Genomic DNA, 24,302 nt, shown 5'->3' with positions numbered 1-24,302 from the left:
TCCAATCAGAGCTGCAGCAGTGAGCACATCATCCTGTTCTTCCCCAGTGATTTGCTTGCTGGCACCATTGAGAGCAGTGCCATGGAGGAGAGCTGAGGCAGGACAACATAAGCCCTCCCCTGAAAATAAGCCCTCTGGTGTTTTTCTTTCCAAAAACATAATAAGACAGTGTCTTATTATCGGGGAAACACGGTATATCATATGATAGAATGTATTTGTCTTCTAAGAACGAGTCTACGTCAAGTTAAGCACCATTAGAATTTTGAAGTTAGAGACTGTTTTGTTTTTATGTCCTTATATCATGAGTACCTACCAGAGTTTCAGTGCCTATATATACATGTATATGCATATATACATATATGTGTGTACTTATATAATATAATATATATGGCACTTTATAAACTCTAGTTAAATCAAATCAAATGGAATGGAATTGAAGAGTCGCATCACCAGATTGGCCAGAGGGCTATGAAATTTTCAGCCACAAGAACTCCTAAAGACTATCTACTAAGTTATAAAGGGGTTATTATCTGTGTTGATAAAAATGCAGATTTTTAAAATACTGAAGTAATCAAAATTCAAATACTACTAAAAACCTGATAGTAAAGATTAATGATTATTTAAGACACAACTGTCTGTAGGTGAATATTTCCACATTTTTATATGTTATGCTGAAGTTAGCATGGTTCATTTTAAATAGCATAATGTTTTCCTCTCTCCTCTCCCCTCAATTTAGGGTCCAAATGGTGAACAAGGCAGTGCTGGAATTCCTGGACCATTTGGCCCTAGAGTGAGTATATTTATATATTTATTGTTGTACTTCAGTCATGTCTGACTCTTTGTGACCCCATTTGGTGTATTCTTGGCAAAGACATTAGAATGATTTACCATTTCCTTCTCTAGCTCATTTTACAGATGAGGAACTGAGGAAATAGGAGTGACTTGCCCAGGGTCACACAGCTAGTGAGAGTCTGAGGTCAGTTTAGAACTCAGGAAGATGAATTTTTCTGACTTCAGGCCTGACACTCCACCCACTGCCACACATAGCTCTGTGTGTGTACGCACATACATATACACACATACACATATGTGTACCCACATACATACACATATACATACAAACTATATTTACATGTATACATACATATGCACATATCTATGCATATAATTTTAAAATAAACCAATAAGAATAGCATGCTGTTATTTCAAGTAACCTGTTCCTTCATTATCTTTCTCATAAATGACATATGTCCTCCGAAGCTTGTCAGAAAAGAAGTGAGGCAAACAACTTAGTAGTTTTTCTATAAATTATTCAAATGTATGACCATGGTACTTTTTAATATAGTTTTCAATACATATTCTCCTCAAAATATTTTACTTATAGTTTAGATGAGATCATTTCTTATGACATTTTCTCATTTGGAGTTATCTGAATTTTGGTTGAGTATTCTGTTGTTTGAGATTTGATCAGACAGACCTACTTTAACATGCAAATAGATTATTAAGCTAGTTTTAAAACATTGCCTTTAAGCAACAGCACTTATTGATCAAAGAAACTTTACATAAGCCTGATTGAGAAGCAAATCATGACATAAGCCCATGCTGGAAACCTTTTTTTTTTAAACTGGGCCTCTCTCTCCCAGTGGGAGAAAAGCTGAAAAAAAAAGTAGCCAGTCATGGGCTACCCCTCTGATCAGCCAGATAACTTTGACTTGCTATTTTTCCCACTTGGGATGGTTTGCCCCTCCTTAATCAACCTGATGACCCCACTTCTATGTAGGGCTCTTCATATTAATACTGAATTTACTGTATTAGTCACCCAATTAGTTTAATGCACGGCAACTTGGAATTTCTGATCTCAATATTTCCCCCTTAGCTTTCTCTGTACTTGAACCATATTTGAAGCTTTAAGGGAACTATACTTATGTATTCCTTGGAGATAAATTATGATTTTTTTATGACAATGGTGATTAAATGTTAAAAACTCCCAGTGAGATGCTTTTTTTTTTTTGGAGGGGGGAAAGGCAAGGCTATTGGGGTTAAGTGACTTGCCCAAGGTCATATGGCTAATAACTATTAAATGTCTGAGGCCGCATTTGAACTCAGGTCTTCCTGACTCCAGGGCCAGTGCCCTATTCACTGCCCCACCTAGCTGCCCATAGATACTTTTTTTTAATACATTGTAGAGAATTGCTTTTACTGTAGCTTTCAGAATTAGAGTTTCCTCATGTTTAAAATTAGGGACAGTGGGACTACATGACCCCAAAGGACCTTCTTGATTCCAAATCCTATAGTATTATGTTTGAAAATGTACATAATAGGAATAAGTTTATCAAAATACAGAAAAGTTTTCTGGAATGACTGATCTTGAGTCATGTACTAATTATGGTAGATGTAGGCATTGTTAAATCCTACATGCATTAGAAAATTAATCTAAATCCTGACTTCAACAATGAGGCATCAAAATGAGTTCCTGAAAGGTAATAGGCGTGTGTCTATGAGAAAAATAGTCATTTCCTTGACATGAAAAAAAAATGTTAAATCATGTTACACATTGATAAAATATATGCCTTGTGTTTTTCAGGGACCCCCAGGACCAGTGGGTCCTTCAGGTAAAGAAGGAAATCCTGGGCCACTGGGACCAATTGGACCTCCTGGTATGAGGGGAAGTGTGGGAGAAGCAGGACCAGAGGTGAGTTCCCAAGAATTTGTAGTCTAAAAGATTTATTTAAACGCTTCCACAGAGACCTAAAGCTTATAAAGCCAGCAGCTGAAGGGATCTTTAAGAAAGTCATCACTTTATCTTTTTTGAGTGGAAACTGGAAGATCCCTGTTCTGATAGAGGTTGGAGGTGATAACCACTTAGCTCCTTTAAACTCTGAGATATTTTCCATCTGTGCATCTTGGAAGCTAAAATCGAAGCCTTGTTCTACGCAATAGCTGGTCTGCACCTAGTTTGGCTAATTAAACAAAAAATATTTATGTGGTATCATCAGGGACCCCTGAGGCTGCATAAAATGCTGACTTTAGCTGAGGAAGTGTAGATTGGCAAAATTTCTGATTTCTAGATAGAAACAAATCTCAATTGAATTGATTCTTCTTATCTGAAATCCCTCCCTATCAATTGTATACTTCTAATATTCCAAGATTCAAAAATGGCTTTGTGACATTTATTTTAATTCCCTAATAAAGAAGAACATCTAAGCAGAACAAGATGACCTGTCAAGGCAGATATCACAGTCTCTATTTAACTCAAGTACTGATTTATAGACCTGTGGGTCTGAAAAAAAATGCTTAACACAGCATTTTCCACATGTGGACTTTCATAGTTTGGCACAGAATCCTTATTTGGCTACAAAGTACATTAGTTACAAAAACTGTCATTTTCATCGATGGGGGTGTTGCATCTAAACTCTCTCTGTACCAAATGGAGCCAAGATTTCTGCCTCCAAATGTTAAGTAATGATGTGTTATCTAAGTTGCCTTTAAATTTTTTTAAACTACTAGGGTCCGCCTGGTGAACCTGGTCCCCCTGGTCCTCCAGGCCCTCCTGGTCACCTCACTGCTCCTCTTGGGGACATAATGGGACACTATGATGAAAGTATGCCAGATCCACTCCCAGAGTTCACGGAGGACCAAGCAGCCCCTGATGATAAAAATAAAACAGACCCAGGAGTACATGCTACTTTGAAGTCACTAAGTAGCCAGATTGAAACCATGCGTAGCCCCGATGGCTCAAAAAAACATCCAGCACGTACTTGTGATGACTTAAAGCTTTGCCACCCTTCAAAGCCTAGTGGTAAGTATATAGCAGAAATTCTTGAAATAAAATGCCATACCTGTGATTGCAGCATAAAAAAGCAAAACGTACTACCCTACACATTTCAGCATAAGATGATAGATTTAGATATAAAAGGGACCACAGAGATTATTTAGTCTAACATGCTCTTTTTAAAAATGAAGAAACTAAGGTTTAGCAAAGTTTTGTGACACATGTAAGGTCACAGCCAGTAAATAGAAAGGCAAATACAAATGCCTCTGACCCTAAATCAATTCTTAGACTCCAATTCTTAATTGTTCTCCTGTTTTGGGTAAGTATCTTTTCCTTTCCTTTTTTGATGAAGATCCCATTTTTCCTCACAATTCTTAAACCTCTCCTTTACTGTATGAAATAAAAAGCAGTTTCTGAGCATATTGGCTCTTAAAATTTCAGGCAGATGTCTGAAAAGTTTAAGATCTGGAACCCATCTCAAAATTTCCTACTTCCAAAAAGGTTTTTTCTTTTTAAAAAATTAACGAACATGTATTTTTTCTCTCACCTGCCATTAACACAACAACTACAACAACAAAATGTCACAAATGTGTATAGTCGAGTAAAATAAATCACCGCCTTGGCTATATTGAAAAATATGTCTCATTCTGCATCCTGAGTTCATCACCTCTGTCAGGAATGAGTAGCTTGCCCTGTATTTTTTACTCTAACTTTCTTATTTGATTTTTGAAATCCTTTTTGGTTTCCTCCAGGAATATTTTTGGGGAAGGCCCAAGACCAATTCACATTTTTCCTTGAGGCTTTGCATGTAGCTGTTTTTTACATTTTTGCCTTCTTCTGGGTTTGTGTTCTGGCCTTCCCTGTCACCACCATAGTAACTTTTTTTTGATCAGGCTGTTTTTACTCTTGTTTGCTCATTTCTCTAGCCTATTTCATGACTTTTAACTTTATGTTAAAGAAGGGCTCTGTTTCCAAATTAAAGGGGTACTGTCCCTTCAGGTTTCTTATGCTATTGTTTTCAAAGCTAGTTCTGGGTATCTGTAAGTTTCCAATTCTTTTTTTTTAAACAATTGGGGTTAAGTAACTTGCCCAAGGTTACACGGCCTGTAATTTTGTGTGGGGGTTAAGTATTTGAGGCCAGAACTGATCCCGGGTCCTCCCGACTCTGGGATGGGCACTCTTACTCACTGTGCCACCTAGCTGCCCCAAAGTTTCCATTTCTTCTAAGGTGGTCTGATACAAGGAACCAAGTAGCATGTCATTTTATTGAATCATGGATGACTGCTGCCTTTATCTGAGTTTTTAAGTCTTTCAAAGTTGTTTGTCTTTACAAAGTTGTTTGAAAATCTTGAAGCTGAGGTAGAGCCAAGATGTCAGAGTAAAGACAGGGACTCACCTGAGCTCTACCAAATTCCCCTACAAACAACTTTAAAATAGCACCTCAAAGCAAATTCTTGAGAGGCAGAGCCAACAAAAGTATGGGGTGAAACAAATTTTCAGCCCGAGAAAGCTCAGAATGTTGGCAGGGAAGGTCTATCTTAATAGGGTTAGAGTGGAGCTGAAGTGCAGGCCTGCTGGTCGTGGGGGTGACTGAATTGCCAATTGAAGCTTCCTGGGCTTTCAGTACACAAATGGTAAAGGGAGTAAGGCACTGGTCAGAAGATTATAGGGAACCTTTTGTTGGCACTGGGCGCAGGACTCTATTGCATTTCCTATGTGAAGTTCCAGGTCACAGTCCAAAGGTGAGGAATGCACTAGCACACTAATATATGTGGCCACAGAAGAGCAGGGACCCTGGTCACAGTTCCAGTATTGAATAGAGTGCTTGTGGTTGATCACAGACCAGAGCACAGGTCAGGAGAGCAGTGACCACACCTCTCCTTGGATCATACCACCTTAGAAGACCTGAAAACTTACAGATACCCAGAACTAGCTTGGAAAACAATAGCATGAGAAATCTGAAGCTTGGGACAGTACCCCCTTTAATCTGGTAACAGAGCCCTGCTTTAACTTAAAGTTAAAATTCAAGAAATAGGCTAGAAAAATGAGTAAACAACAACAGCAACAGTAAAAAGAGCCTGACCAAAAAAAAAGTTACTATGGTGACAGGGAAGACCAGAACACAAACCCAGAAGAAGTAAAAAAAAAAAGTAAAAACAGCTATATGCAAAGCCTAAAAGAAAAATGTGAATTGGGCTTTGCCCCTATCTCCCCCCAATTCGTGGAAGAGCTCAAAAAGGATTTAAAAAATCAAATAAGAGAGGTAGAGTAAAAAATTGGAGAAAAAATGAAAGTGATGCAAGAAAATAATAAAAAAGCCAACAGCTTGGTAATGGAGGCACAAAAAAATACCAAGAAAATAATACCTGAAAAAAACAGAATAGGCCAAGTGATAAAAGAGACAGAAAAATCCAATGAAGAGAAGAGCTCCTTAAAAAGCAGAATAGATCAAATGGAAAAAGAGGATTAAAAATTCCTTGATGAAAAGAACTTCTTAAAAAGTAGATTCAGTCAAATGGGAAAGAAGGTACAAAAACTCACTGTTAAGAATATAATTCCTTAAAAATTAGAATTAGCCAAGTAGAAGCTAATTATTTTGAGAATTTCTGAGAGATTCTGGAAGTGCTAATATAACAATAAAAAAATGAAAAATTAGAAAATGTGGAATATTATATTGGAAAAACAACTGACCTGGAAAATAGACCAGAAAGAGATAATTTAGGAGTTGTTGGACTACCTGAAAGCTGTGATAAAAAGAGAGCTTTCACATCCTCTTTTTTCTGACTCTGTCTTATTAAACTTTCATAGGAAAAAAAAAATTGTCCGCAGAATAATGTGTATGTTTAACATGACAGCTAATTAGACATAGTCCCTATGTAAAATGAAGCAGAGATCTATCAGTCTTTCACTTTTTGTTTCCTTTTTTCTTGATTAATGCTCATTGAAGACATTGCTGGGTTTTTCATTTGTAAATCTTCTATCAGACTTTGTAAACTTTCCAGTCTTTCGTATAACTTGTTACATGTCTTTCTATTTGTTTCTACTGGTTGATTATGAGAAAGTTTAACATCAGATATATGAGTATATTTGGCAGCTCTGTAATCTGATTCAGATGACAGAGAATCTTCAGCTGATCTGGTCAAGAGGGGGTGCTCTGGAGCCCTCCCTGTGCTCTTTGGCTCCTGGGAGAAATTTTTAGGGGAAGTGCCATAGCGGCTCCCACCAGCTATAATTGAAAGACTTACACTAGATGGAAAACTGAAGGTATTAGATGTGTCCTCCAGCTTTCCAGCAGGTAAAGTTTGAAGGATCTCTGCTATAAGTTTCATTTGATCTATTGCTTTCAGTAGATTCTCTAACTCAACTTCTTCTGCTGAACATCTCTCATCTCAATTTAGATTCAGTAAGTGGGTCTCTGACTGCATCTTCCACTCACATATGAATGACTCCTCTGGTGACTGGTCTTCCAGTGTCACCATCATTCTTAACCAGAGGCATAGAGGGTTCCTCATTGATGACACTTCTCATCTCATGAAGTTGTTTTAAGTCCCTTGGCTTGTCTTTCTTCGGGGTAGAAACTTTGGCTGGTATATGGAACGGGTAGCTGATGGCAGATGGGAAGATGGTAAATTAGCACAGTGGGGTTGGGAAGTAGGCAATGATGGTATAAGCTGTGGTTTCACCAAAGAACTTGGGGTGTAGCCTGGACTTTGAAGTTCTTTTCTATCCAGCATGGGTTGTAGTTTCAAGCAGCATCTTCTTACAAGAAATTATCAAGTAAAACTTCCCTGACATCCTAGAACCAGAGGATAAAATAGAAATTGAAAGAATCTACTGATCGCCTCCTGAAAGAGATCCCCAAATAAAAACTTCTGGGAATATTATGGCCAAATTCCAGAACTTCTAGATCAAGGAGAAAATATTGCTAGCAGCCAGAAAGAAACAATTGAAATATTGTCAGGGAAATGGTCAGGATCACACAAGCAGTTTCTACATTAAAAGATCAGAGGGTTGGGGAGGCCAGGTAGCACAGTGAGTAAGAGCACTGGCCCCAGAGTCGGGATGACCTGGGATCGAATCTGGGCTCAGACACTTAGTGCTCACCCAGAAACATCTGGCCATGTAACCTTGAGCAAGTTACTTAACCTCAATTGCTTAGGGGCAGCCAGGTGGCGCAGTGAGTAAGAGCACTGGCCCCAGAGTCGGGATGACCTGGGATTGAATCCGGGCTTAGATACTTAGCACCACACACAGAAATAACTGGCTGTGTAACCTTGAGCAAGTTACTTAACCCCGATTTCTTTAAAAAAAAAGATCAGAGAGTTTAAAATATGATATTATAGAGGGCAAAGGAGCTAAGATTACAACCAAGAATCACCTACCCAGAAAAATGAGTATAATAATTTAGGGGAAAAATGGATATATAATGAAATAGGGGACTCTCAAGCATTCTTGATGAAAAGGCCAGAGTTGAATAAAAGAAAATCTGACTTTCAAATACAAGGCTCAAGAGTAGCATAAAAAGGTAAATGGGAAAGAGCAATCAAAAGGAATTAAATAAGGTTAAATTGTTTACATTCCTATATGGGAAGACGATCCTTGTAACTTAAAAGAAATTTATAATTATCAGGGCATTTAGAATGAGCATACATAGACAGAGGGTATGAATGTGAGTTGACTATAATGGGATGATTGATTGATATCCCCCCAAAAAATTATGGGGTGAGAAAGAGAGACACACTGGGATAAGGGGAAAGAGAGAGGAAAAATGGAGTAAATTATCTCACATAAAAGAGTCATAAAAAGAGCTTTTATAGTGGAAGGGAAAATAGGGGAAATGCTGAGCAATGCTGGAACCTTACTCTTATTAGAATTGACTCAAAGAGGAAATAATATATATCCTCAGTGGGATATAAAAATCTATCTTACTCTACAGGGAAGACATAAGAAACCAGGGTGGTGGGCTGATAAAAAGGAGAGCAGATTGGGGGAGGGGGCAGTCAGAAACAAAACATTTTTGAGGAGGGTGAAAAAGAGAAAGAATGATAAGCAGGGGGGAAATAGGATCAAGGGAAATATACAGTAAGTATAACTATGAATGTGAATGGGATGAACTCACCCATAAAGTAAAAGTAGATAGTAAAGTAGATTAAAAACCAGAATCCTACAATATGTTATTTACAAGAAACACACTTGAAGTACAGAGATACAAATGGAATAAAGGTGAAGGACTGAAGCAGAATGTATTGTGTTTTAGCTGAAGTAAATAAAAACAAAAGCACAACCAAGAGTAGTAACCATTATCTCAGATGAAGCAAAAGCAAAAAAATTATCTAATATAAGAGGTAAGCAAGGAACTACATTTTGCTAAAAGGTTCTATAGATAATGAAATAATATTAATACTAAACATATATACACCAAATGGCAGAGTATCCAAAATTTTAAATGAAAAATTACATTAGTTACAGAAGGAAATAGATGGTAAAGCTATACTAATGGGGGACCTAAACTTTCCACTTTCACACCTAGATAAATATAAACATAAAATAAAGAAGAAAGAAGTTAAGGAGATGAATAGAATTTTAGAAAATTTAGATATGATAGACTTCTGGAGGAAATTGTATAGAAATAGAAAGGAATATACCTTTTGTTCAGTGGCACATAGCTGCTACACAAAACTGACCATGTATGAGAGCATAAAAACCTCATGACCAAATGCAGAAAAGCATAAATATTACATGTATCCTTTTAAGATCATAATGCAATAAAAATTACATTCAATAAAGAGCCATTGAAACAGATTAAAAATGAATTGGAAACTAAATAATATAATACTAAGGAACAAGTAGATCAAAGAACAAATCATAGAAACAATAAATTATGTCATTGAAGACACAAATGAAGCACCATATAAAAATTTATGGGATGCAGCCAAAACATTACTTTGGAGAAAATTTATATCTATAAATACTTAATCAAGAAAAAGCAGGTCAATGAATGGGGCATGCAAATAAAAAAAAAAATTAGACAAAGAACAAATTATGAATTCCCAATTAAACACTGAATTGGAAATCCTAAAACTTGAAGGAAGGATTAATAAAACTGAAAGTGAAAAGAATGACAACAGTGAACTGATAAATAAAAGAAGGAGCTGGTTTTATTAAACACACACACATGCATGCACACACACACACACACTGAAATAGATAAACCACTGGTTAATTTGATTTAAAAAAGAAGAAAACCAAATTACCAGAATCAAAATATTAGAAGGGTTCATTCACCATGAATGAATGAAGAGGAAATTAGAACAATTATTAAGAGTTATTTTGTCCAATTATATGCCAAATAAATCTAACAATCTAAGTGAAATGGAAATATTTACAAAAACATAAATTACCCAGATTAGCAGAAGAGGAAATAAAATACTTCAATAACCTTATCTTAGAAAAAAAATGAATAAGCTGCCAGTTAGCTCCTTAAGAAAAAATCCCCAGGACCAGATAGATTCACAAGTGAATTCTACATAACATTAAAGAGTACTCAATTCCAGTACTATATGAACTTTTTGGAAAAATTGGCAATGGAGTCCTACCAAATTCCTTTTATAGCACAAATATGTTGATGATACTAAACCAGAAAGAGCAAAACCAGGGGGAAAAAAACTATAACTAATTTCCCTAATGAATATTGATAAACATTTTAATATAAAATACAAGGAGGGAAATTACAGCAATTTGTCACAAAGATCATACAATCTAACCAGGTGGGATTTAAAATAAAAACGCAGCTGTTTCAATAATAGGATAACTATCAGCATAGTTGAACATATCAATTACAAGATCAACAAAATAATTTTCTTAATGGATGCAGAATTTTTTAAAATAAAGAATAACACTAATTACTATTAAAAACATTCAAAAGCATAGAAATAAGTGGAGCTTTAATTAAAATGATAAGTATTATCTGTCTAAAACCAATAGCAAGCATTATCTGTAATGATAAGCTAGAAGCCTTCCTAATATGATCAGGGTTGAAGCAAGAATGACCATTATCACCACTATTATTCAATATTGTACCAGAAATGATAGTTTATAGCAATAAGATGAGAAAAATAAATTGATGGAATTAGAATAGGCAAAGAGGAACTATCACTCTGCAGGTGATATACTTAGAGAATCCTAGAGAATCAAATAAATAACTAGTTGAAATAATTGACAACTTCAACAAAGTTGCAATATATAAAAGAAACCCACATAAATTATCAACATTTCCACATATTACCAACCAAATCCAGCGGCAATAAATAGAGAATTTGCTTTTAAAATAATTGTAGACCACACAAAATAGTTGGGAGTCTATCTCTCAAAACAAACTCAGGAACTATGTGAACATAATTACAAAATGCTTTTCACATAAATAAAGTCAAATCTAAACCAATAGAAAAATATTAATTGATCATGGATATACTAAGCCAATATAATAGCAATGGCAATTCTACCTAAATTAATTTACTTATTCAATGCCATGCCAACCAAACTAAAAAAAATTATTTTATAGAGTTAGAAAAATAGTAACAGAATTTATTTAGAAGAAAAAAAGGTCAAGAATATCAAGGGAATCTGGAAAAAAATGTGAAGGAAATTGACCTAGACATAATACATCTGAAATTTTATTATAAAGTGGTAATCATCAAAAAAGTTTGGTACTGGCTAAAAAATGGAATGGTGGAACAGTAGAATAGATTAGATACATAATACACAGTAATAAATAGTAATTTAGGGTTTGATATACCCAAAGATCCAAGCTTTTGGAACAAGAACTCACTATTTGATAAAAACTCCTGGGGAAAATGGAAAATAGTTTAGCAGAAACTGCATGTAGACCAATATCTCACAACATATACCATAGTAAGTTCAAAATAGATACATGATTTAGGCACAAAGGGTGAAAACATAAATAAGGGGGAACATGAATAATTTATCTGTCAGATCTATAGATAAAGGAAGAATTTGTAACTGAATAAGAAATACAGAGCATTATGGGAAATAGAAGATAATTTTGATTACATTAAATTCCAAAATTTCTGCCACAACAACAACAAAAAAAAACTAATTCAGCCAAGATTGGAAGGAAAGATGAAAACTGGGGTAAAAAATTTATAGTCAGTTTCTCCGATAAGACCTTATTTCTCAAATATGTAGAAAACTGAACCAAATATATCAGAATATGACTTATTTCCCAGTTGCTAAATGATAAAAAGTATGAACAGGGAATTTTCAGACAAAGAAATCAAAGCTATCTGTAATCATATTGAAAAATTGCCCTAAATGACTATTTAAGTGAAGATTAAAACAACTCCGAGGTACCACTTCACATCTATCACATAGGCTATTATGACAGAAAAGGAAAATGGCAAATAATGGGGGGGATGTTGAAAAATTACAATACTAATGAATTGTTGGTGCAGTTGAGAACTGATTCAATCATTCTGGAAAACAATTTGCCCCCCAAAGCTACAAAACTGTGCACACTCTTTGACCCAGCAACATCACTGCTAGGTCTGTACCCCAAAGAGATTTAAAGATGGAAAAAAAGACCGAATATGTACAATATTTAGAGCAGTTATTTTTGTGGTGGCAAAGAACTGGAAATTGAGGGAATTCCCATCAATTGCTGTACAAGTTGTGGTATATGATGTCCATAGGATACTATTTTGCTATAAGAAATGACAAGCAAAATTATTTCAGAAAAACCTGGACTTACATGAACAGATGCAAGGTGAAGTGAGCAGTGCAGTAATAGCAATATTGTAAGATGATCAACTGTGAATGACTTAACTATCTTCAGCAATACAATGATCCAAGATAAATCTGAAGGACTGACAAATTAAAAATACTATCCTCCTACAGAGAAAGAGCTAATGGAGTCTGAATGCAGATGATACATTTTTTTCACTTTCTTAATTTTCCTTGTTTTTTTTATTTTTAGTGTGTGTTTCATAACATGACTAATATGGAAATGTTTTTCATGACTGCACGTGTATACCAAATATCAAATCACTTGCCTTCTCAAGAAGAGAGGAAGATAATTTGGAACTCAATTTTAAAATTTTAAAAAATGTTAAAAAGTATTTTTACATGTAAATGAAAAAAAAGATATTTTTAAAAAGCCTCCGAGATTTTTCTCATGATGTTTTACACGATTGCAATTTTTCTCTTGCCCTTCTGGATATTTAATTCTTATCCATTCCTTAAAGTAAAAACTCATACATTATGTCTTCCAAGAGACCTCTCTGATTTCCTCACCTCTTTCAGTTAATAATGGCCTTCACCCCTAATTATATAATTTCTTAGTTTTAATATCTTCATTTATTGTTCAAATTTATCTTAAATAACTTCTGCAGCATTGAAAGTCTTTAGAGTATATCTTGATGAAAATTTTAAAATGTAAATTAAAAGCCCTCTACCAACTTAAAAAAATAAGATCTGTAACTGTTATTGAAATCCCAGATATATAAACCTTCTTTTTGATATACAGGTCAGTACTGGATTGATCCTAACCAAGGATGTGTTGAAGATGCTATTAAAGTTTACTGCAATATGGAAACAGGAGAGACATGTATTCCAGCAAACCCATCCAGTGTGCCTCGAAAAACATGGTGGGCCAGCAGATCTTCTGACCATAAGCCTGTGTGGTATGGCCTTGATATGAATAGAGGATCTCAGGTAATGTCACCTATGTGACTAAAGAAATGTATTCCTGAAATTATTCTTTTTTATTTTAATGTCATTCTATTGCTCATCATCCTGTTCTATTTCTTAATTTAACAATTTACTTTTTCTATGAATTTGCTTTCACTACAGTCTGTTTGCTGGCTTTCCTGACTTCCATTAAAATATGGTTTAAATCCCACCATCCTTTTCTCCTCCAACTTGCCTCACCTTTCCCTCTGAGATTACCTTCCACCTATCATATATCTATATCTGTCTAGATATAGCTATATCTATACATGGTTGTTTGCATGTTGAGTCTTCCATTAGAATGTGAACTCTGTGAGGACAGAGACTGTACTTTGCCTAATATCTGTAGTGCCTGGCAAATAGTAAGCTCTTAATGAATATCTGTGAATTGATAACATTGCTCAACTTAGACAGTTATGAAATGCTTATCAAGCAATATTGTATTTTGAAAGTTATATTGGTTATAATAATGTCAGTCACACAGAATGTTAGAGTTAGGACTTTAGAGATCATTAAGGTCTAATATCTTTATTTTACTAATGAGGAAACAGATACTAAATGGCAGAAGTGTGTTGCAAACCCAGAACTTCTGACTGTTTTTTCCTTTATATAAAGGTTTTTTTTCCTATTAATTATGTTTCATAAACAACATTTTAGCATTATGGCTAATAATTCTTGATGCTATCTTGATGCTATATATAATAAATTCTTAATTAGAATAACTACTTCAATTGGTTAAACATCAATTGACTTTTAAATATTCATTTGTATGATATTTTATTAAAAATAATTTTTAAGGATCATTTCTCATAAATGCATGTAATTCTGTCATACAACATATCCATCCTTTAACACACTGAAAGTCACTTAAAATTCAAATCATGGCTATTTGTGATTGAATGTGGACCTGAACTTCTCTTTGATAATTTAGAATAGATAACTATGTAAAAGTTCCAATGTTGTGTTTCTTGAGTTCAAGGGAGATGATCCAGGCTTTCCCAAGCTGTCTAATCACATTCTCCATTCCTGACTGCTCTTCCATTTATTCTCTGGCCATCTTCTCCATTCCTACACTTCCTTCTCTCCTTGGCTCCAGCCTCCTCTCTATTCAAAGATTGGCTTACTTCTTTATTCTGCACTTATTCCCATTCCAACTCTAGCTTTGCTCTTGTCCTCTTTCTTTGGTCTAGGTCCAGTTAAAGTTTCCTATCTCCACTTTAACCTTCACTGTAACTCTTCTTTAACATCTATTTCAAAATGTCTGAAACAAGCCACAAAATTATATGCCAGAGAGGCAAAGAGGATAAAAAGCTTTTCTTTAAAACACAAGTACTAAATTATCATAAAAGTTCAAAAATATGATAAAAACATCTGAATTGGTAACATAGGATTAACATCAAAAAGCAAAATAAATCTCCCCTCTTCACTTTCCATGAGTATGTAAGTAAGTAGTGCTCCTTGGTAAGAAAATATGTGTCTATTACTGATATTTTAATTAGCATAAAGCATGCAATTTGTTTCCCCTAATAGTACTGAATTTGCAGTTGATAAAGAAGGAAAGAGAAAAAAATGTAACATTATAAATCCAACTTCTTAATGCAATTCATAAGTTATTTTATAATACATCTTGAAACCACAGTTTCATAGTACTTTATGATTTGGTTTTCAAAATGAAAACATAGTTTGTTGTCAACAGAATGGCAGTTAATATAGAACATTTAATTTTCCTTCTTCTGGCTATAATAATTGGTAACCAATATGATTATTACTAGGTGGTATCATAGATAAAGTGCTAGGCCTGGGGTCAGGAAGACCTGACTTCAAATTTGACCTCAGACATTTACTGAACTGTGTGATCCTGGGCAAGTCACTTAAGCCTGTTTGCCTCCGTTTCCTAATCTGTAATATGAGCTAGAGTAAGAAATGGCAAACTACTCTAGTGTCTTTGCCAAGGAAACTCCAAAAGGGGTCAGACACAAATTAAAATGACTAACCAATAACAAAATGTGATCATTACCTTTTATTTTAAAGAGTTTTATATGTGTAAGAATTAACAGAAACATGTATTCTTGTATAATTTCTCAATCATAATATTATTTAATAGTGGGAATATAACCTGAGATATTTAGAATTGAAAAAAATCTTTTTCATATATTGAGATCTCTTTTCAAAAATTTTGGATTGTAAAAGACTTGAGAAGCCATCTAGTCTAATTCCTTCATTTTACAGGTAAGAGAACTGAGAGCTAAGGATGTTAAGTGATTTGTCTAAGGTCATACTTGGGGATATTACAGATGGTCAGCTTAATAGTAATAATCTGAAGTGGACTTTCTTGGGATCTATGACTCTTAGGAATTCTAAAATTCTTCATTAACCATAAAATGAACTTTTTTTTTCTAGTTTGTGTATGGAGATAGCCAATCTCCCAACACAGCTGTTACTCAGATGACCTTTTTGCGTCTTTTATCAAAAGAAGCTTCCCAGAACATCACATATATTTGCAAAAACAGTGTAGGCTACATGGATGACCAAGCGAAGAATCTCAAGAAAGCTGTAATTCTCAAAGGTGCTAATGACCTAGAAATCAAAGCAGAAGGAAACAGCCGATTTAGATACACTGTTTTAGAAGACACTTGCACTGTGAGTATTCCTTTTGGTTTCAAAATTAATTTTATTTTAAGAACCAGCTAGTCCCTGGTCCTCAGTTTTCTTCATATTTTCCCATGTTTCCTTGCATGGAAAAAAACCTTTAGTGCAACCAACTTGAGTAGGCTTCTTCTAATAACCTAATCTATTTGACCTTCCTTTTACCTGTTTATGATCCCGGATAACTTGAAGTTAAGAACTTAAGATAGCTAGCTTAGTTTTTAGTGAGGCAGTTTTAAAAAATGCCTCTAAAACATGTGTAAAGTTGTCTTCAATGAAAATGTGTAAAATGGACTTCAAGTAAGATAAAGATAGATTAGAAATGACAGAATGAGTGGGGGTTATGTTCTCTTTGCCTCTCCCCAGTTTTCTTTTTTACTGTAATTCTTAATACTGCTCTTAAAATCTCCTTGAACTATCTCTTTAGTTTCCTAATCCTTTAAATGTTTTGAATTCCCCCTTAGTGTTTAAACATATCCCCTCTGATTGTTACTCTGACACTCACAGAAGACCCTTCAGAGCACCAATTTTCCAAGTGCCCATTAAATACAATTAGACATTTTCTTTGTGAAAATCACATAATAGATCTGATTTCTCTGTGCTGGAAATAGGAGAATGGCAGTGAATGTCACAGGGCCTTGGAGTGCATTTGAAATGAATTTAGTATCAATTCAAGGAGGTCTAAAAAGCACGTTTGTCATAGATGACCCTCCATTTTGTCCCCCCTCTGTCTTTCCACTGGTTGTTCCCCATGCCTGGAGTGCTCTCACTCTTCACTCTGTTTCCTAACTTTCCTGACTTCCAACAACATTTGGCTTATAACAGTCCTTCCCTTCCTCCTCCCACCTGCCTCACCCTAGTGCCTTCTCTTATGAGATTACCTTCCATCTATCCTGTATACATACATATATATGTAATATATATATATATATATATATTTTGTGTGTGTGTGTATGTTGTGTCCTCCATTAGAATGTGAGCATATTCTATGGGAGTACAGAGAGCACATTCTGCCCTTCTTTCTACCTCTAGTGTCTGGCAAATAGAAAGTTCTAAATAGACTTTGTTAATTGATAAATTGTTTAACTTAGACAATTACAGAATGCTTTCCAGGCAATACTTTTATTTTTTTCAGATCTTTGAATTTCGTTGGGGGAAATGCTTTACTAACAAGAGTTATGGTGAACATAATCTAGAGCCTTTTAATAATCTTAACCTAGTCATAACTCATCTCTTCTTTATATTCTAGAGACGTAACGGAAATGTGGGCAAGACTGTCTTTGAATACAGAACACAGAATGTGGCACGCTTACCTATTGTAGATCTTGCCCCTGTGGATGTTGGCAGTACAGACCAGGAATTTGGCATTGAAATTGGATCAGTTTGTTTTGTGTAAAGCAAAATGAGGTCAATCAACAACGACCACCATCATCAACTATGACCACCACCCTTACCAAGAACTTAGACTGATTGAAGTTGATCCTGAGACTCTTGAAATAATGGCTGAGATTGCATCAGCACTGTATATACAATTCTTCCTAAATGCCTGGCCTCCTTCAGAATATTTATTTTACTTACAAACCTCCAGTTTTAAGTGATTTTAGACAACTTTGAGCACAGCAGTCCGATTTTAAAAGGACCAGTCAATGACCACCTTAGGGAAAAAAAATCAACTTTGAAACCAATATGTCTCAGTTTTTGTTTAGTTTATTTCCATGTATTGTACATGTTGCATACTACTTCTGAGCAAGCTATTCTTCCTGATAGCTAGCTTAAAGATTGGGATACATAAAATTAGGATGAAATGTTTCTTTTGCTTGGCTGCCATTTTAAATAACAGAAAAGTAGAGCACTTTCGTGACCTCTTTTTCCCAGTATATAAAGTACAATCACATAAGCTTTGGACCTGTAGAAGTAAAGAACGTGTCTCTCTATAGATGTTGATATATCAAATAATTTTGGATGATACTCTTTTAAAAAAGATATTAAAAAGTCATATTCATTTCTCATTACCTTCACAAAATTGTTTAAATAGCCTCTTTCCATGTCATTGATGTCATCAAAGTAAAATAAATTGAGCATCCTAAATTTTTATGAAGTGTTAAAATATGAATATGTAATTCAGCATGTCTTTTGTACACACTTGAACTTCAGAGGTCCTTAGTCCCTTCCTGGCACATATACCTAAATCCCATTATTGTGGATCATGTTATTTGTGTGCATCTGAGAAAGAATGTCTTTGTACTTTCCTATTTAAGAAGTCATTGGATTCCACATAACAGAATACACACACACATGTGACATCTATTTCCAGCCTCCATATGTTAGGATTGATTCATTCATACTCTCAGCAGACTAACATATGACAAAGAAGAAAGACAGTTTGGAAGCTCTGAGTTGTGAATATGACTCTGTAGTCAATAGTAGGATATGTACAATCAGTAATTCTGGCCTTTGAATTGTGTGAGACAAAGTGACCCAACATTTCTTAGCATGAGCTACCTCATCTCTAGAAGCTGGGATGCATTGAATATTCTTAGGCTTTTGTTTTTGTTTTTTTTTTAGATACTAAAAGGTGCTATGCTTCTGTTATTATTCCAAGAATGGAGATAGGCAGGGCAAAAACATTTAAAAAAAAAAGTGATGGTGCTAAAATTCCTTCTGTAAAGCTTTTACAAATAAAGATGATTATCACCAAATAACATTTTGAAAGAGTCTAGCTGTTAGACTTCCCATGTCTGAAAGAGCAGTGTTACAATGCACTCTCACTGTTGGTTCGTCACATAGTCTCTGGTCTTGTAATGCCTATGTGTTTAATTAGATGAGACATGCAGGTAGCCACTGCTTCAAGGTTTTTATTTCTGTTTCTTTTCTGCATTTGTTTGCTCTGATTTCTTTCTTTTTTATTTGTTCCTTTTAAAGTAAACAGCTGGGACCATCCCAAAGGACAAGCCATGCACAGAGCTTTAGTCATGTATCTCTGCAAAGCATTTAATTAAATACTTGCTTCTTGTCATGTCAATGGCTTCCGTTTTGTGGAATTTGTCTAACATTTCAGCTCACTACAAAGAAAAGAATTATGGTGTAATTTATATGTTTGTTTTTAATTATTTCCTTTTTGTAAAAAAAAAGCAAACCAACAAAACAAAAGAGCAATTCTCTTAATTATACATTGGATTATAACCAAAATTTTAAGGCATGGTCTTTCTTTAGCAACACTTATGAAGGGAGGGTGAGACCAGTTATCACTGTCTATGCTCTTTAAAATGCCAGATTGATATTATTAAGATCAGAGAAAGATAATTTTTATTCATGACAATAAAATGTGATGATAAAAAGCTATGTCTCATCTCACAATGTATCAAGTACTGTATTATTACCATAGGCTACTGAAGTGTTTTTTTAGAGCTTTCTTTTGCACTAGTTAATATAAAGTATACTCTAAAACATTTAATTCCCCAAATGATTGTTATTTGAGATGAGCATATTACACTTAAATATATAAATATCTTAAGGAGTGTGTGTGTGTATGTGTGTTTGTGTGTGTGTATGTACTATAGAAAAGTATTTCTGCAGGTCAACAGGGCTAAAATTCTATAGGGGATCCAACAGCTTTAACAACTAGACCAGGACTACACTGTGGCAGCTACTATCAACCTAGAAAAGTAGCCAATTGATAACTTTAGGTAAGAGCAGCTTTTCCCATGAGGCCACAAAATGATGGTCCACATGCTATTCCACCAAGGTCAACTTTGGCTGTGGTCATTCACCTTTACTCATTTCCCACTACCCCTTCTCTTTAGGGATTCTTCCTTATAACACATTAGCTATTTACAGTTTCTTATATTTAATTACAGTATGCAGAGATAGTGTATATTAAAGCACATCTTTATAAAATGTAAAGATAGGTAGAGGACACTACACTTTCATTATTTAATTTTGATTAATTAGTTGAAAGTCCCCTTTCATTCCTTAAGTCTTATTTTGTTTTTCTGAGGTCTCTCCTTTCCCCCCTCCATTTCTTTCCCTTCTCCCTCCCTTTCTCCCTCTGTCCCTTCCTTCCTTCTTTCCTTCCTTCCCCTCTCCTGCCTCTTTCCCCCCTTTCTTTATCCCTTTTTCCCTTTTTGTAGTTTTTCTTTCCTTCTCTTGCTTGATTCCTTCCTTCCTTCCTTTTTCCTTCCTCCCTATCCCATTTCCTGGGTTTCTTTTTAACAAAGGAAGAAACAAATTCTTTGCATCAGATATTCCAATTAGGCTCTTCCTATCTTTCTGAGTGCCTCCCAAAGGAATGAAAACCAGGCTCATCATCTAGCCAAGGCAGTGTACAACAAAAGGTAATTCTCTTCCCTAAGCTTTTTCTCTTACTTGAATAAATTTCCCCCAATGACTTTTTGATTATAAGATTTTTCTTGCTGACTTTTGTCTGGTCAATCAATGCAATTTCTGACTTTACCTGCAAAGTTCTAAAATGAAACAAATCATCCTATCTGACTTTGCTTTCTTCTAAAATCTTCCTTTTTCTCGTCCTTTCCCATTGGGTAGTCTGTATTCAGGCAAGAGTGCTAAATTTCAGTAGGAGCACCATGCTGAAGTATGTTCAGAGATAGATCACCAGAATTATGAAGGAACTCAACTATTTGTCAACTGAGGCTCTTTTGAAGAAACTAGGGATGTTTAGCCTGGAGAAGGCTAGGAGAGGTGCATGCTGGCAAATGTTTCTCAGCTAGCTCCCTGCAAATGAAAATATTCATGACACACTTTTAAAATTAATCTACATTTTAACATTTTTCTACTTCACTCTCTTAAGACAACAAAGAATAAATCAAGCCCTAATTTATAACATTTGCTGATTTCTGAAATGTAAATGTTCATATTGAAAATTTAATTATCAGTTCTGTGAACTGGCACACCCTTGGTCAAGAGGCAGAGCACGACTCTTTTCAAATATACAAAGGTTATTTCATAAAAAAAAGGATTAGATTCTTTTCATAATCCTATGGAGGAGAAATAAGAAACAGTAAAACTCAATACAAAGGAATATTTTCTTTCAAATTAGAATTGTCCAAAAATATTTTTTCAAGCACCTTAATTGACTCTCCATTTCTTCTAGGACAAAATTCAAATTACTTAATTTGGCATTTAAAGTCCTAAAATTCATTGGTCTTCATTTAAAAATTTAGATCTCTGGGTTGCATAGTAGAAGAACTGTTGTTCAGTCATTTCAGTTGTGTCCAATTCCTCATGAATTATTGTCAAAGATGCTGAAGTGGTTTTACATTTTCTTCTCCAGCTTATTTTACGAAACTGAGGCAAATAGGGTTAAGTGATTTGCCTATGGTCACACAGCTGATAAGTGTCTAAGGCCAGATTTGAACTCACGAAGATAAGTCTTCCTGATTCCGGGCCAGGAGCTCTGTCCTCTATGCCACCTAACTGCCCCATTGTATAATAGGCAGTGGACCTAGAGTTAGGAGACCTGGGTTTGAGTCTGGCCTCTGGCACATATTAGTTGTAGGATTATGGACAAACCATTTAACTTCTTTAAGCCTCAGTTTCTTAGCCTCAAAATTGGGGATAGTAATTCTTGCATTACTTAAGGCCATTTTGAGGAAAATGTTTTACAAACCCTAAAGTACCATGCATATATGAGTTATTTGTATTAATATATATGGGTTATAATCTATACTTGTGAAGTGAGCACCCATCCTGATGAGATCACAGATCTATTAAATAGTGTTCTTCTTATTTTTTCTCAGAGAATACTTCTAATCCCAACCATGTCACAGATTTTTACTTTCCTATGAAGAATTATTGGCACTAACCGGATCTACTTGTAGTTTCTAAATTTGCTGATCTTCCCACAAAACAATCCATCTTCTACCTCCATGCCTTTTCCATGGCTACTCTCAATATCTGTAATTCCCTCCCTTTCCTGTGCCTCCTGGATTCCCTGACTTCCTTCAAGGTTCAGTTCAAAGCCCACATTCTGTAGGAGGCCTTTTCTGATTACTGAAAACCATTAAATCATTAGGATGAGTCATAAGAAGTGAGTATTTATTTTATTAAAATAATGAAATAAGGCTAGATAAGTGAGAGACAAATTGTGGATGACTTTAAATATTGAGTTCTATGCCTTATGGATTTTTGGTAGCTGAGGAAGATTGATTAGAAAGGGAAGAAACTGGAAGCAGCAAGACCAATCAGAAGACTATTATAGTTATGCAAGTGTGAGGTGATGAGCCCCTTAAGTGGGTGTAAAGCCAAGCACCAGCAGCTTTCCAGAGGACTGCTGCTGTGAACAGCTTTCAAGGTTCTGATTATAGAGTATGATGAACTCTAATTATTCAGTAACAAACTAAGACAAACCATTCACAGAAAATCAAAATATAGCATTCATCATGTTATAGCATAACAACTTATCACTAAAATGGCCACGTAGTTTTCACCAAAGTGATCACATAGTTTTAAACAAAGTATATTCATTTAGTCACTCAATCATTCTTAAGGAGGCAAGCCTCCTTAACTGACACAAAGTGAAGAGCTCAAAAGTTTTCCACCCCTAGGTCACTTTGTATTAATCTCTTCAATCAAAAAGTCTTCTTTTTTCTTAGAGATTAGTTTCCAATCATCCTTAATTAGTAAGTCCTTAAGGCAATCATCTAAATGTAAGCTCAAAGTTCTCCACCCCCCAGTAAATCTTGATTTTCTCAGTTTGCATTAAATATCCAAGGAGAGGTCTTTGCATCTTAACTGGTTCTCCCCTTCAACGCTCCCAGCTTCTGCCAGCTTCTTGTTGTCCAGCTCCTTGTCCAGTTCCTGTTGCATACTGAAGCTCACAGTGTTTAGTCCACCTCAAGTCCTTTACAGTTTCTGTTCCTGGGAAGACAAAGCTTAACAAAGCCACAATAACATTCATATACATTGCCAGCATCAATTCACTTTTTGCCTGTGAAATCATCATAGACCCAACAACAAGTTCTGGAGGAATCAGCACAAATCATTAGTATATCCCTGGACCTCTGAAATTGTCAACAAGACCCTCCTCCAGGACTTCTCTAAACATTCAACAAGAATATCCTCTTTCAGGGGTTCTGAACCAGCAGCAAGGTCCCAGGGCTTCTGTAACAATAGCACTGTCTTCTATCATCAGAAGAATCTGACAAAGTAATATCAAAACAGACAGACAAAGTAATGGCACCACAGTCATGCTTCCTCCCAGTTCTCCTCTCTTCTCATTTCTCAGAAGTTCTCCATTCATTCTCAGAAGAAGTTCTCAGGAGAAGTTCTGTTCTCCATTCTGTTCTGAATTCATAGCAGTTCTCAGAAGTTCTCAGGATCCTGTCAGTTGTCTCTCTCAGCAATTCTTGTTCCTGGCAGTTCTCTTTCTCTGTCCAGTGATAGCTGCTCTGTCTCCATGATGCTCCCTCCCAGAAGTTCTGGCCTCTCTCAGCTTGGCCTTTTCCTTATATATGGTATTAGCTCCTCCCTGTCCTGCCCCTTCCTATTACTTCAACAAGTCCATCCCACTGTGGGATTCACAAGTTCTGGGTCTTAATACTTGACATGATCATTAACTTGGAACAAGATGCTAAGTACCTGTTTGATTGCAAATACAAGGGGCAGAGAAGATCTTCAAATTCCCATTACCCTTACAGTGTGATAGCTTGGAATTTGAGAGTTGGAAAGGACCTCTAAAACTATATTCTATTTTCCATAAAGAATTTTGCTAAAACATATATAACAAGTGGTTGTCCAGTCTCTGCTTTAAGACCTCCTAGGTAGGAAACCCACCAATGCTTTAGGCAGCCCATTTTGCTTGTGTACATCTCTAATTAGGGAGTCTTTTCCCCCTGATATCAAACCCTAATTTGCCATTTTTCAACTGTCATCTGTTATTGCTGGTTTTGTATCTTGGGCCCAGAAAGGACAAGCCTACTCCCTTCTTTTTTATGTACATGAAGATGGCTACCACATCCCCTTCTGAATCTTCACTTCTGCAACCTAAACATGAGCTGTTTATTCAGTTTATTCTTACAGGATGTATGGACTCAAGGTCCTTATACCTTAGCCTTCTTTGGAAACTCTTCAACTTACTGCAGTAATGTCCTTCTTAAACTATTGTGTCCATAACTGAATGCTA

The 24,302-nt window shown here is 35.4% G+C and overlaps 1 protein-coding gene across 1 annotated transcript in view; it reads left to right on the top strand.

Annotated features, from left to right (window-relative positions):
• Positions 1–19,184, top strand: part of COL5A2 (collagen type V alpha 2 chain) — a gene marked incomplete at its 5' end in the record, with an annotated part of 198,113 nt that extends 178,929 nt beyond the window's left edge. Inside the window, 6 exons of the mRNA XM_069064559.1 lie at positions 737–790; positions 2,585–2,692; positions 3,508–3,799; positions 13,314–13,501; positions 15,917–16,156; positions 17,412–19,184. Of these exons, the coding sequence (XP_068920660.1) occupies positions 737–790; positions 2,585–2,692; positions 3,508–3,799; positions 13,314–13,501; positions 15,917–16,156; positions 17,412–17,558 (1,029 nt within the window). The remainder of the gene's footprint in view (positions 1–736; positions 791–2,584; positions 2,693–3,507; positions 3,800–13,313; positions 13,502–15,916; positions 16,157–17,411) is intronic.
• Between the last annotated feature and the right edge of the window lie 5,118 nt (positions 19,185–24,302).

Source organism: Petaurus breviceps, unplaced genomic scaffold (genome assembly GCF_028583685.1).
Source record: "Petaurus breviceps papuanus isolate PSGF00001 unplaced genomic scaffold, PetGlider_PUasm1.0 90638, whole genome shotgun sequence".
Lineage (NCBI taxonomy): Eukaryota > Metazoa > Chordata > Mammalia > Diprotodontia > Petauridae > Petaurus > Petaurus breviceps.
Note: the sequence above shows the minus strand (reverse complement) of the source record. Positions and strands in the feature narration are given on the sequence as shown.